General features: G+C 41.1%; 2 protein-coding genes across 7 annotated transcripts in view; one reads left to right on the top strand and one right to left on the bottom strand.

Annotated features, from left to right (window-relative positions):
- The window catches only part of BABAM2 (BRISC and BRCA1 A complex member 2), a 306338-nt gene extending 294004 nt beyond the window's left edge, over positions 1-12334 (bottom strand). For 2 of the 5 annotated variants that reach the window (XM_048843431.2, XM_048843432.2), the window contains exons 1-2: positions 12187-12319; positions 8122-8283 (exon numbers count right to left, since the gene is read on the bottom strand). In XM_048843431.2, the coding sequence (XP_048699388.1) occupies positions 8122-8283; positions 12187-12224 (200 nt within the window). In that variant the 5' untranslated portion in view covers positions 12225-12319. Of the gene's footprint in view, positions 1-8121; positions 8284-12128 lie in introns of all 5 variants that reach the window. The other 3 variants (XM_048843434.2, XM_048843433.2, XM_048843435.2) reach the window with 3 other exon arrangements.
- Positions 12332-13298, top strand: part of RBKS (ribokinase) — a 112981-nt gene continuing 112014 nt past the window's right edge. Inside the window, exon 1 of one of the 2 annotated variants that reach the window (XM_048843436.2) lies at positions 12332-12702. In XM_048843436.2, coding sequence (XP_048699393.1) covers positions 12641-12702 — 62 coding nt within the window. In that variant the 5' untranslated portion in view covers positions 12332-12640. The remainder of the gene's footprint in view (positions 12703-13298) is intronic. The other variant, XM_048843438.2, reaches the window with a different exon arrangement.

The following is a 13298-nucleotide window of genomic DNA, read 5'->3' as shown; positions in this document are numbered from 1 at the left end:
GGTTGTAAGTCTATGGAAAACTGGTTGATACGTTGTCAAGGTGGTAAGGAGGAGCTCGGTCAGATGTTGATTTGTAAGGACTGCACAATGTTTTGATTTTACAAACTTCATCAAAGAGCACAGCAATTCACAACAGTATGTTGTGCCAATAACTGAAATGAGTCGCACACGAGTCTTCTTGAGTTGAGGATACTTCGTTCCTGGAACTTGCTTCCAGAATTCAATTGTAGACTGTGATTCATGCATCATCTTTAGAGCCTGGTTTTCGTGGAGTTCCAATAGCTCCTTCTCTACAGTAGATGTTTCTGTAACCACAGTTTTGGGAATCAGACAGCCATCATTGATCACATCAACCATGAAAGGGTTTACAAGAAAGGTAAAGCAGAATCTCAGCTTCTGCAAGTCTTCAAACCTGGCCTGAAAGTCATTAAACATTCCTTGTAATTTACCTCTGTGTTCCTCGACTTTGTGATCTTCTTCTTTGATTTCAGGGAATGTGTTTACCCTACTCTTGAGATGGGGAAAGTGCTGGCAGTCTCTTGACACTATGTGTCTTTGCAAAAGCTTTAATTTGTTTTGGAAACCGAAGACTGTCTGAGTAAGGTCAGAAATAATCTTATCCTTCCCTGGGAGTGCCAAGTTGAGAGTCTTCAGTTGCTGCATAATATCAGTGAAAAACATCAGATCCTGCATCCATTGGTCATCTTTCAGTTGTGGATAGGACTTTTCCTTTTCTTCAAGGCAAGCACTGATAGGTTCCAACAGTTCCACAAACCTATTTAAGACATTGCTGGTTGATAACCACCTCACAATACAGTAGAAAGAGACATTGTTAGGTTTGTCTTCAAGATTCAGCCTTTCAATTACATTTTTGAACTGTCGATAAATCTTCCCATTCGAGCGGAAGAAATTGACAGTTTCTAGGACTATTTTTGTAACATTTTTATACTTGAAGTATCTGCTTATGACATGTTCACAATGAACAGGGAGAAACTCCAGAAATTTGGGATCACTTTTCAAGAGTCCAATAAAGCCTACTTTTTTTCCCCACAGTACATCAGCATTTGTCAATGCTTTGTCAAGTACATTCTTTATGTCAACACCGTGTGTTGTTTCTTTTAGCACCAAGTCCAACATTTATTCTTTCACAATTACATCCGTGGAAACATAACGAACAAATATCGCTAGTTGTGGTTTATCTTGAATATCTGTGGACTCAACGACAGCTAGGCTGAATGCTAGAGAATTCTTTAAATCATTTTGCTGGTTGCTTGCAATATCGGCATTGATCTAGGAGATCCGCCTCTCTGTAGTGTGGGGCGAAATTTGAATTTGCTGTATTAGTCATTAAAGTTTCGTGTTACTCGGATCTAAAACTGCAACCACTTCTGCAATATTCTTCTTAACAAATTCTCCATCACAATATGGATGTTTAGCACAAGCGATATTCCATGCCATAACAAAACTAGCTTCAGTCATTATGTCAGCTTCCTTAGTGAATGCAAAAAGTGGTGTCTGTTGAGGCATAATTTTATGTGATTAGCTTGTTTTTCCTTAATTCTGATCCAGGATGGTACTTAGACGAAAAGTTATTGTGAGTCGTTTCATAGTGATGTTTCAAGTTGCTTGCTTTATAGTGAGAGAGTGATGCATTGCAAATTAGGCACAGGGGTTTGCCACCTTTATTAGTGAATGCAAAATCTTCCTCCCATTCTGGCTGAAAACTTCAGTTTTCTTCTTCGTACTTGCGTTTCTTACAGTTTGAGGATGTCATTGTCATCCACGAAATTAGCATAGGGTTAACACTTAAATCTAAAACTATTCAAATGCGACTTATGAACAGTACACACAGCCTGTAGTGTGCAGCTTGCAAGGAGATCATAGCACAGGAAGTCTGCACAGCACTACAGTGATGCAATTTCCTGTTAAAATAAGCATGTGCAGCTGAAGTCAGAGCCTAGGCGCCACCTGCAGGGCTGAAGCCCCAGCACCAGCTCGCCTCCTGCTGCAGGGCTGAAGCCATGAGCACTGCCTCGCTGTCTCCTGTAGGGCTGAAGTCCCAATCATCAGTGCCCCCTCCTCAGCAGTGCTGAAGCCTCGAGCTCCAGCTCACCCCGCTATGGGATGAAACCCTGAGCCTCCACGCCCCCCTGACGGGGCTGAAGCTGCACGTGCCAGCTCACCACCCCCCATGGGACTGAAACCCCAAGCAATTTTTCATAATAGTATCTGTCCATCAACAAAAGCTATCAGGCCTGTCAGACTTTATCCTAAACTAATCAAATACATGTTAAAAAAATTATTGTGAACGATGAAATGCAATTTTTCTCCAGTACTCGAAGCAGAACCTCTCACTTCAACTCATACAATGCCAGGAGATTAAAGCGTTAAGGGAAACACTATTGCAATAAGGGAGTCCTTATTTCAATATTTCACAGTACATTCGAAAATGATATACTGAAAAACTTTAAAATGTAAATGTGCCTTTACATTAAAAAGAGAAATGCTCATATGAAAAAGGAATTACCAAAACACATCGCAGTCTGTTTGCTAAACACAGAAAATAAAGTAACACTGTCGGTCAGGAATCAGGGCAATAAATTCATGAACATCCTACTAAAGCTCTGTATAGAACTTGCATGTTGCCAGCATCTGCCCCAGAAAGTACATCATTATTTTTTACCACTGCCGTATATACATTCTTATTTAGGAATTTAAATGATTGTAAAGAAAGCCTGATGTCAGAGATCCAGGGATCAATGAGAGATTTGCCAAGTGGAAACATCAAAATACCAAAACTGATTACTATCAAGGGATTACAAAAGGAGAATTTTCCATTGAATCTCATCGCAGGAAACACAAAATAGACTGTATATGTATAGCATCCATATTTTATTGATATGATTATGTAGCACCTAGAAGAAAATTATACAAGAACTCAAACCTAGTCCAAATAGTTCTGCTCTTAAAACTCTGCCTGGCCCAAGACTTCTAACTAACCAAAACAAATACAATAATAAAAATATTGACTAAATAAAAAAGCCTTGTAGTATGATCTGAAGCTCACCAACCTTGGACTCTGATGTACAGTCAAGGAAAACAGGTTCCACAGGCAAAGACTCTCTACTGAGAATGTCCTTCCATCAACACAACTCAGAAACTCAGAAACACAAATGCTTGAGGTCAAAGACCTCAACTGTTGTAATATGAGAGAGGAAAGACAGCAGCCTCTTAAATAACTGCATCCCAGCAACACATAAGGCTTTAAAGAGAGGCTTTCATATGGAAGACCATTCCATTTGTACATCAATCTGGTTGATAAGTGACTTTCCCCATTCACATTCTCTGCTCTACTTAAATATTGAACTCAATGAAAAATGCCTTCAGCCACACCTCATTGTTCTGTCGTTAGATTTTTAAAACACAGCAAGGTTAGGAAGTCGTCAGCACATGGAAGAAAGACCTCCAAAGAATTCAGTGCTGCAGGATGTGATGTTGATATACCAGGAGGCACTCTGGTCCGGGTCAGTATCGAACTGATAATCCATCGAAGTGTGAAGTGTGTTGATTCATTCAAACACTTTTTGAAGAGTAGGGCTTTTATTAATACTCTAGAGATGCCTGATAGTGTCTTTTTAACACCATAACTGATGCTGTTGAAAGTGACATCTTTCAGATGTGTTACAGTATGTCACTTTCAACAGCCTATTTTTGTTCACTGAGGAGTCCATGGCACTTTTCACAAGGACAAGGATGAGAGTACAAAATTCTGATTTGGGTAAGAATACACTTCCTACCTAAATTCTTCCTGCTTTTTCTTTTGGAATAAAATATTATTTCTCTCTTCTTGTTATGCAGTGTTTCTGAGCACTGCTAAATAATTGCCACAATCCACTCCAAAGATGTCTGCATTTCAACAAAGTGGTCCCTATAGGGCTGATTCCTGAAGGCCCTACTCACATAAGTAAAAGTATTAGGCTCATGCTAAAGATTGTATGTCTCTACATTTGTAACACACTTTGCATTATGCAACTGCAAGAAATTATTATAAAAACACATATACATACAAGGATTGCAGAAAAAAATGAGGGATTTCCTTACCATGACACTCTCCTCCCACACTCCCAAGCAGCACGAATTAACATACCATTATATTTTATCTGCTGAATCATATTGCTTAGCTGCACATCAGTTCTTCGGGGGGGGAGGGATAGCTCAGTGGTTTGAGCATTGCCTTGTTAAACCCAGCATTGTGAGTTCAATCCTTGAGGGGGCCATTTAGGGATCTGTGGCAAAATGGGGGATTGGTCCTGCTTTGAGCAGGGGGTTGGACTAGATGACCTCCTGGTCCCTTCCAGACCTGAGATTCTATGATATTTTCTATTAAGTTTGCAAAACATGGAGAAACCTTAACTCTACCACAAACCTAGACAGTACATTTGGAAAAGTAAATGGTAAATATGTTCGTTACTGAAAACATCTAGCACATGGTTTGACTTCAAAATAGCACAATGATTAAAAACACTTTTTAATCTTGCTGATCATTTAAAACTCAAAATTGATTGAAATGATATGATAGAAACTTAGAGCTTGATCCAGCGCCTTTCAAGTCAATGGGAATTTTTCCACTGACTTGCATGGAAGGAGGAACCCACAGTTCCAAAATGCTGATGAAAATCTCAATTAGTTTTACAACTATCCCATAACTTGCAATAAAAATATGCAATGTCTTGTAAATGCTACAAGTATTCAAAACTCTACCACTGTGACCTAATGCAGAACATTGTTAACCCTAATTTATAAAAACCTATAACATAAGAACTGGATGGCTAGTAAAAAGATAAGAATTCATTCACATTTTGGTCATGTGCAATCCACCGATTTTAGATAAACATCCGACTACCCAAGCAGATCCCTGAAACACCGTGGAAGAGGTGCCTGCAAACTTATATTAACTATGCTCACAGTTACTGAAATGGCCACTTGTCAAAATGTTAGGGTCACAGAACTTTTATTTTCTGTTGCATGTTTTGATGTTCTTTTAATATTGTCAATCTATGCAGAATGTTTTTTATGATTATTACAAATTCTTACGTGCCCTGTAATAAACAAACCCATGGCAGTGCTTTGGCAGAGACATCATGTTCCCAGAGCTTTGTTCATATTCCCACAAAGTTATGATCTCTCTTTTTTTAAATTTAATTTTTGATTTTTGAAATTACAACATTTACAGGAAAACTAGAAATGTTTACTGCACAGAGACTTCAAAAATTTCTGTTCAGTCAGTCATTTCCAAACATTCAAGCATCAGGTTCAAATGCCTCTTCCTCATTTTCAACACTCGCTTTAACTTTAGGCCTGATCCAGCACCAGTGAAATCACAAAATGGAAATTTTGTTACTGACTTCAGAGGGTGCAAAAGCAGGGTCCTTGTCCCAATCTACAGCTCTTCTTTCCTTTTCCTCCTATTCGTGCCCAGTCCTCCCTCCTAATGGCTCCTTTTGTTCACGCCACCACCTACACTTGGAACAGCCTCCCGTTTCCTCTAGACACTAAGTGTTCTCCCTCTCCTCCTCCAAATCCTTCTACTTTTACAAAATCTTCAAACTTTCATCTCATCACTCAAGATGCCTCCATGCCATTTTGTACTTGTAACTGTATCCCATTATATCTGTTGTTAGATCATAAGGAAAGAACTCACCAGGAATTTGTCTGTTCTACATTTCTGAAGTGCCTTGCAAACTCCCACAGTGCTCTATTGATAACATATTATTATACCCCATAAGTAAACTATGACAAAATCAGCAACCTTGCTGAAAGCCCACAAGCTTTACATATATTAAAAACATTTGCAGCTCACATACTTGAGAAGCAAGAGGAATTATTAGGTGTAATTAACATCCCTAAACAGCTAATGCAATAGCTATTAAATCCTGATGTTTTGGAAAAAACTGGTAGCATGGAAAAAGTAGGGCTAATAGAGATTTTTCAAGTAAAACACAGAATCTTGAATTAATACAATTCAGTCTGAGCAAGAACCCACATACAAGTTTGAATATGAGGAACAACCATATCAAGTATCAAGACACAGCTGGGCCCTGGAACAAGAAAATATTAGGACATAAGTACTAGACCTTGTATATGGCAACCTAGACTCATTCATCATGACCCCCTCTCTTTGGGGCTACTTCTTTCAAGTCCTAGATTCCTGTGCATATACACTAGGTACTGTGCATAACTATACAATATAAAAAATCCTACCTAAAAGAAGAAACTCACCTAAAAGAACATTTAGAGAAATGAAGAATGAAAAAAAGCATTTTTTTTAGAAAAAACACAATATCTAAAAAAAAAAATCAGCCAGAAAAAACACATCTTAGTATTATGCTGCACACAGAATGTATCTTGCAAAGCCAAGATAAACCGTTTTGTGTTTTGTGTACATGTTGGATCATATTGAAGAAGATCTGTATTAAAATCACAAATGAGTTTGATTCCCCATAGTTTAAATTCCAGGATTTTACTAATTAAGAGGTCTCTTGGTTTTTGGTACTGTTTCTCTCCCTCTATGAGTGAAACTTGCAAGCTGCTAATTGCGTTAGTATATTCTAAGACAGAGTCTGTTCTCAAAGCAATTCACAGAGAGAGAGACTCAAAGCAATACTCTGTAACAACAGAAACAGCACCCAGAGACTCCCCGCCCTTTTGTTGTATTAACAATTGTGATTAAAATAGAGATAGAGGATGTATGTGGATGGATGCTTGGTGTGAATAATAACTGAATGATCAGGGAGGTGCCAGCCTAAGAATGCAGTGTCCATCGGCTGAAGAAGGTGTCAAGTGGAAATAACCAGAGGACCCCTGGAGGGCAGACTGGAATCCACCCAACAGCCTCAAGAATGGGAGAACCAAAGAACAAGATAACATCTGGCAGCACGGAGCCGTCAGGAACATGCCATCTGCTGATTGATTCAGCAACAGCATGATGAAGCAATTCCCATAGACTGGCATAGGAAGAAATTCCTATAAAAACGGACTCTAGAAAGTGAGAACTTTGGGGTCTGATTGTGGAAACCAACTTCCAGGAGCATCAGATGAGCATCTGACAAGGCCCTGCTCCCTCCTCATGTCCAGGCCACCTGGCCAGTGGCTTGGCATGAGCAACTCTAAGGCTGGTAACTATGATAACAACCTTGCAGAAAGCGCGCGCACGTGTGTGTGTGTGTGTGTGTATAAATATGAGATTGAATGGAATGTTATAGCTATAACTAACTGCTTACTATAATAACAACCTTGCAGAACCTGTGTGTGTGTGTTTGTATGAATGAATGTGTGAATAAATATGAGATTGAATGGAATGTTATAACTAACTGCTTACTATGATTCTTTCTGTATTCACAATAAATGTGGTATTTTGCCTTTTTCCCTTTAATAAGATCCTGCTGGTTTTTATTTTATTGGTATAACATACACCTTTCCCTCATTCCCCTTTGCCTAATGTCAACTGTTGTGTAAGTCATGTTTAACCTAGGTTGTAAACTCCTTTGGGCAGAGATTGCATCTTTTCTATCTCAGTAAAATGCCATGTACACCTCTAGAGTTTCCCAAGTACACATAATAATAAAAATTACAAGCAGATATGAATCTAGTAATTTAGTAAACCCCACACAAATGGATGGCCCTGCTGATAATTGGCACATATGAATGTATCTTACTGACCTCTTGAGAGAAATTAGACTGGAAGGAAGAGCTATTCCTCCTCCCTTACAGCATGGAGATGTCATATTCGTTGCCAGAAGCAAGGCTATTCAAGTTTATCTTAACCTAGAGCATTCAATATCCAGGTTAAAGTGAGAAAGCAAGCAAATGACAAACTCTTCACAGCTCTGGGTTTACTGCGTAAGGATCATATTATCAAGATGAAAATGTTTTACAAAGAAAGCCATTGCCAATAGCACAACAGATAAAGTCACAAATACTAGAGAATGGTAGTGCAGGACAAAAGAAATCTAGTTAATCTCTCTGCTCCAGATAAATTAAAATGCATACTAACACAGTAAAATCAGCACTCTAAATAAAGACATATGGCCTTCTTCTCAAATACATTATTCAAATACTTACCCTGATTTCAGGTCTGTAATTCTTAGACAGTTAGTAGCATCCAATCCTACTTTTCCATTTCTGACCACATTGGAAATGAAAGGAGAGAGTGCTGGTGAAATTCTGTTCAAGGCAACTTCAGGAGACATTTTAACGTGTCCTTCTTTTCTGCTGTACAGAGCTCTGCATGGGAAAAATCAAGAAATTACCTGGTGCAAATTCCCATGCAATGTAAGTAACTCAAAGGAAGGACTGGGATAGCAAAGGTTTTTTTTAAAAAAAGCAATAAATTTGATGTGTTAGGTAACTATTATTTTAACACAGCGATGAACTCAAACGTTCAGGAATGTTCCGTAATTATAAACAGACTGAAGTACATACAGGTTTATAAGAGATATGAGCACAGTATAATAAGACAGTTCTCTCCTCCTAACTCAATAATAATGGGCAAGTGGTCAGATCAGGAAGGCCACTCATTGAATCTAAACAAAAAAATGGAACCTTTCCTGGTCCTCTGCTTTTACTAGAGATCCAATCTCTATGAGTAAGCAAAATCAACTGAAATGGACCAGTCTGACTCCTAAAAACATAGCAATGCTTACAGCCCTTACAAATTAAAAATCCATAAGTGACAAATCCTGGCCCCACTGAATTCAATGGGAATTTTGTTAGTAACTTCAATGGGATCGGATTTGGCCCCCTAGATATATCTTCACATGTAATTTCTAATGAGCCCAAAACATCAGAAAATAGATTAATTTCACTACTACGGCTGGTACAACCAGAACTGACATCACTTTTGCAATTTTATTTCTTCACTAAATACCTGTTTGGAAAGACTTTACTGAACATATCAGATTTACTTATTAGTAACAAATAATATAACGCTTATCATCCAAAGATCTCATTGCACTTTTACAAAGGTATCACTATTCCCATTTTAAAGATGGGAAAACTGAAGCGTAAAGACATAAGGGTAAAATTTTCAGAAGTGCCTACGTGACTTGGGTGCCTAGGTTCAATTAAAAATCAGTGGGACTTAGGTGCTTTTGAAAATTTAACCTTGAATGATTTACTCAAGATCATGCAGAGTCACTGGCACAGCTGGGATTAGAACCCAAATTCTGTATTCTGATTCTAGACCATAGCTTTTTATATGTTTGAAAAGGTCAACTGATGCTCTATTTACCTTCTTACTGCAATACAGCCTTCAGTTACTCTGGACAATATCTACACCCTCTATCTACAACCCAGTAGAGTTCACATATACAAAATCATCTCCAGAAACCAAATACACACAGAATAAGCCTAAAATCTGGGGGATTTGAAATTTCACCCTTCTCTCGACTTTCATTTATGCTATTTTTCCTTCTGTTATCAACCCTGATAGTTGTAACTGCTGTTACTATGATATCTTTCTTCCAGAGAACAAGACAAAGACAACAATAATGCTGTGTATGGTCTGTGGCTATTATCAAGTGTTCCATAAAGAGAATAATTAGTTCCCTGCAGTAAAACCTTCACAATATGATGTTTTTCTCTTGTTTTAACATTCACCAATTTTAATCAAATCCCAGTTCCAAGCATTAGTAGGCGACTAATGGCTAATTCCTACAAAATTGATAACTCCCTGTAATTGATAGCAGTGTTAAGCATCTGATTTAAAAAATTAGCTTTTATGAAAGTAATTCACATGAAAATATAAATCTTCAAGAAACAGAGCCTAAATTAGCTTTTTAAAACATTCTATTAAAGCAAAAGCCTAGCACTTTATGGCAACCAAGAGACAATTACATTAGTGTCTATCTTACATAATTATCTCAACTGAAAATCATAAGGTTGCCAGTATACTACTGTTCATGGCATTTCCAGAAGGCACAGCAACAAATATCTGTGATTGTGTTCAGCTCAGCATGGACGGATTGTCATGGACTACGTCCCCATAGCCTCTTTGAAAGACACATAGGAACACCCAGATGTAAGTGTTGAGGAAGATAGTAGTTTTCACCCATTTCCTGTATAATGGGGGGGAGAGGGGTGACCCTTTCACCTTTCTGCATAAAAAAGAAAGTGAGTTCAGTTTTCACTTTGTATTATCTGTATGATCTTTTTTCTGATTCAACATAATCTTCAGTCACTTGAAGCTGAACCTTGCAGGATCAGGCCCTTTATCTTTGATTCACAAAACACAAGGATATTGTCAGAATAAAGGGCTAACAGCGCCTACTCATTCTCCTCATCCATCTCTGATTATGTGGTACAGCACATCATTTATTTTAGACCCATATTTACTTCTACACTACATAAGTGAATTATTGCTCTCTTTATCAATTTCACACAACACTTAAAGAGATACTATCAACTAAATTTAAAAATAACATTCAAGTTTAGTAAACAGAGGTTTTACAAAATACACTATGTTTACAATCCATCAGAATTTTTTAATTTTAATTCACATAGAAATGTTTTCCCCCAATTTAATCCTCTTCTCAGTACTGGAAACAAAACACAACAGTACTGGGTTTACCAAAGTGAAATGAAAGTGACCAGAGAGCAAAAATGATGAGTCAAGTATCACTACCTAAAACAAAATACTTGAAAAAAGAAAACAAAAAGCACAAATGAAGAAAAGTAAATTGATTTCTTTTAGTCCTTTCAGTTTTAATAATCTGTTACTAGTAACACAGGTAAAACTAACATATGCTTTTTTACTCTTAATAATGACCCACTAGATCTGAGAAAATTATGAGTGGGAACTGCATCAGGCAGCATGAGGGATCCGAATATAGGCTATGCCCTTCCCTTCAACCTGGATGGCACCATTATGGATATTACATAAATTAATCCATATGAAAGCAGCAAAGAATATACTGGAGGAAACAATTCTAAACTAGCAGAGAAAATGGATTTGAAATTACTTAAAGGATCCTTTCCATCTAATCCCTGATTCTATAATTTCCACCAAACTTTCCTTTGCTCTTTGTGGTAAAGTCCTTCATTCCAAGGATCTTTTACAACACACATTTTAAAGTTTACATTGTCCCACAATGGGGGTCTTCTGATAAGCAATATGGTACAGACCACTATGTTACCTCTCCCCCCTTTCTTTTACAAGATCTGCAGGAGAAAACACTATACCAGGGCTTCTTAAATAAGAGTTGCATCTGTTGAAAGCCTGAGGATGATACTAACAAACATAAAATGGGGCACTGGCAGGTTGGTGATGCCCTTAACTTTAACATAGGTGTGGGGACTGTAGAGATAACAAGTCTTCAACATTCAGTGCTCCATCCTGATCCGAGACAAAGCCACTAGAATCAGGATGTTGCTTCACAGACTCCTATTTTAATAGAGCACTGTAGCAGCGATCTGTTTTCTTATCAGGATGGATGCTGGAACCTGTCACTTACACAAGGGGCAAATCAGCAATCTAATAGAATTGCTTTGAGCAAGGCTGCAGATTAGAGTGTAAACTCTTTGAGGCAGGGACTATCTTTTCACTCAGTGTTTGTACAGCACCTAGCGCAGGGGGGTTCTGGTAAATGTCTGGGTCTCCTAGGTGCCATTGCAATACACATAACAACAAGACCTCTTCAGGCTCAAGTGTTGAATACGGAGACTCATCACCACCAGCAGCAGCTGGGATCAGGCTGGTGTGTTGCCTATTGAGACCTGTTGTCACCACAGGCCACACCTGAGATTAGACCAGTGCACCCCACGCTCGGACCCACTGCAGTCCAGTGGTGAACCTATTCCACGCTGGGTGGGACTCCTCGCACCACCGCTCTGGGGAGAGGCCTTGCAGCAGGATCCCTCGTGCCAACGGTGGGGAGAGGCATCCACTATGTTGGGACCCCTCGTGCACCCACGTTGGGTGGGGGATGGGGGGAGCATAACCCACAGCAGGGCCCGTCACGGTGCATGGGGCAGCCCCTCCCCTAGACCCCCCTCCATGTCTACGCCACGCCCCCCAGGGCGAGAGAGACCCGGGAGGAGACCCACCCAATTACCCCGTTCCCCACCCCTACCCCAGCCTGCTGGGGGCGCTGCTCCCTCTGGCCCCTCCCTAGCGCTATCTCCAGGTACCTCCAGTCACTACGGGGCAGTAGAAAAAGCCTTAGCATCGGCCGCGGGCACGCGCCTTACCCCGGCACCCCTCTCGCCTACGGGCGCGCCCCCTGCCGAAGGCGTGCGCGCTCCCGGCTCGCAGTTACCGGGAGAGCGTGGCGGGAGGGTGTCAACGTAACTGTAGGGGACTCCGCACCTGCCTGAATGAATGTCCCCGTCTCCCAGGAGCGGGGGCCGCAGCCGAGAGGGAGAGGAGAGAGTGGAGGGGGTGACCCATAGGGCGGGGAAGGAGAGAGGCAATGGAGCGGGCTCGGCAATCAGGCATTTGAGGGGAGCAGCCCTGGGCTGGCCGAAGGACCCCCCCCCCCCCTCGTTGGCAACCAGCGAAGCTCCCGAAGCGGCTGCCCAGGCAGCAGGGGGGTCAAAGTTCACAGGACGGAGACCCGGCCGCTGACCCTGCGCCTCTCGGGCGATGGCCGCTGCTGGCCCGACTGAGGTGGTGGTGGTGGGATCCTGCATGACCGACCTGGTCAGGTTAGTACGTGGAGTCGCTCGCTGGTGTGGTGACGAGCGAGCGCCCCTCGGTGCCGGTGCCTCAGCCCCACCCCCATCCTGGGCAGCACCACCCCGCCCCCATTGCCCGGAGGAGGTGGGGGCTAGGCTGAGGCACAGAGAGCGGGAGGGTCACACGGTGAGTCAGAGTCTGCAAGAGAACCCAGGGGTCCTGGCTCCAAACCACAGATCACACCGGGCTGGGAAAATCCTCTTGCCCCACGAGCCTGTGCTAATAAAGCCAGTGTCAGGTTTCCCACCTGCTGTGGGTGGATGAATGGGGAGGAACAGGCTGGGTGTCATCAGCAGATCAGCACTGGGCTGCCAGTCAGAAGGGAGGGTGGATGGAGGGGATGAATGGGACTGAAGCAAAGACCTGCTTCGGGTGTAGAGGGAAAGGAGAAGAGGTATGAGCAGAACAATGTAACTGAGCTGCCAGTCAGAGGGTTGGTCCGAGCTGATGTCAGCCGTACCAGTAATGCTTTGAGAGAAGCGTGTAGACCCAGGGAGAAGTGCACTGAGAGGAATGCCTGAGGCTGAACCTCAGTTTGAATGCATTGTCTGCTAGCGCTTTGATC

This window comes from Caretta caretta, chromosome 3 (genome assembly GCF_965140235.1).
Source record: "Caretta caretta isolate rCarCar2 chromosome 3, rCarCar1.hap1, whole genome shotgun sequence".
NCBI lineage: Eukaryota > Metazoa > Chordata > Testudines > Cheloniidae > Caretta > Caretta caretta.
This window is presented reverse-complemented; position numbering and strand designations above follow the sequence as displayed.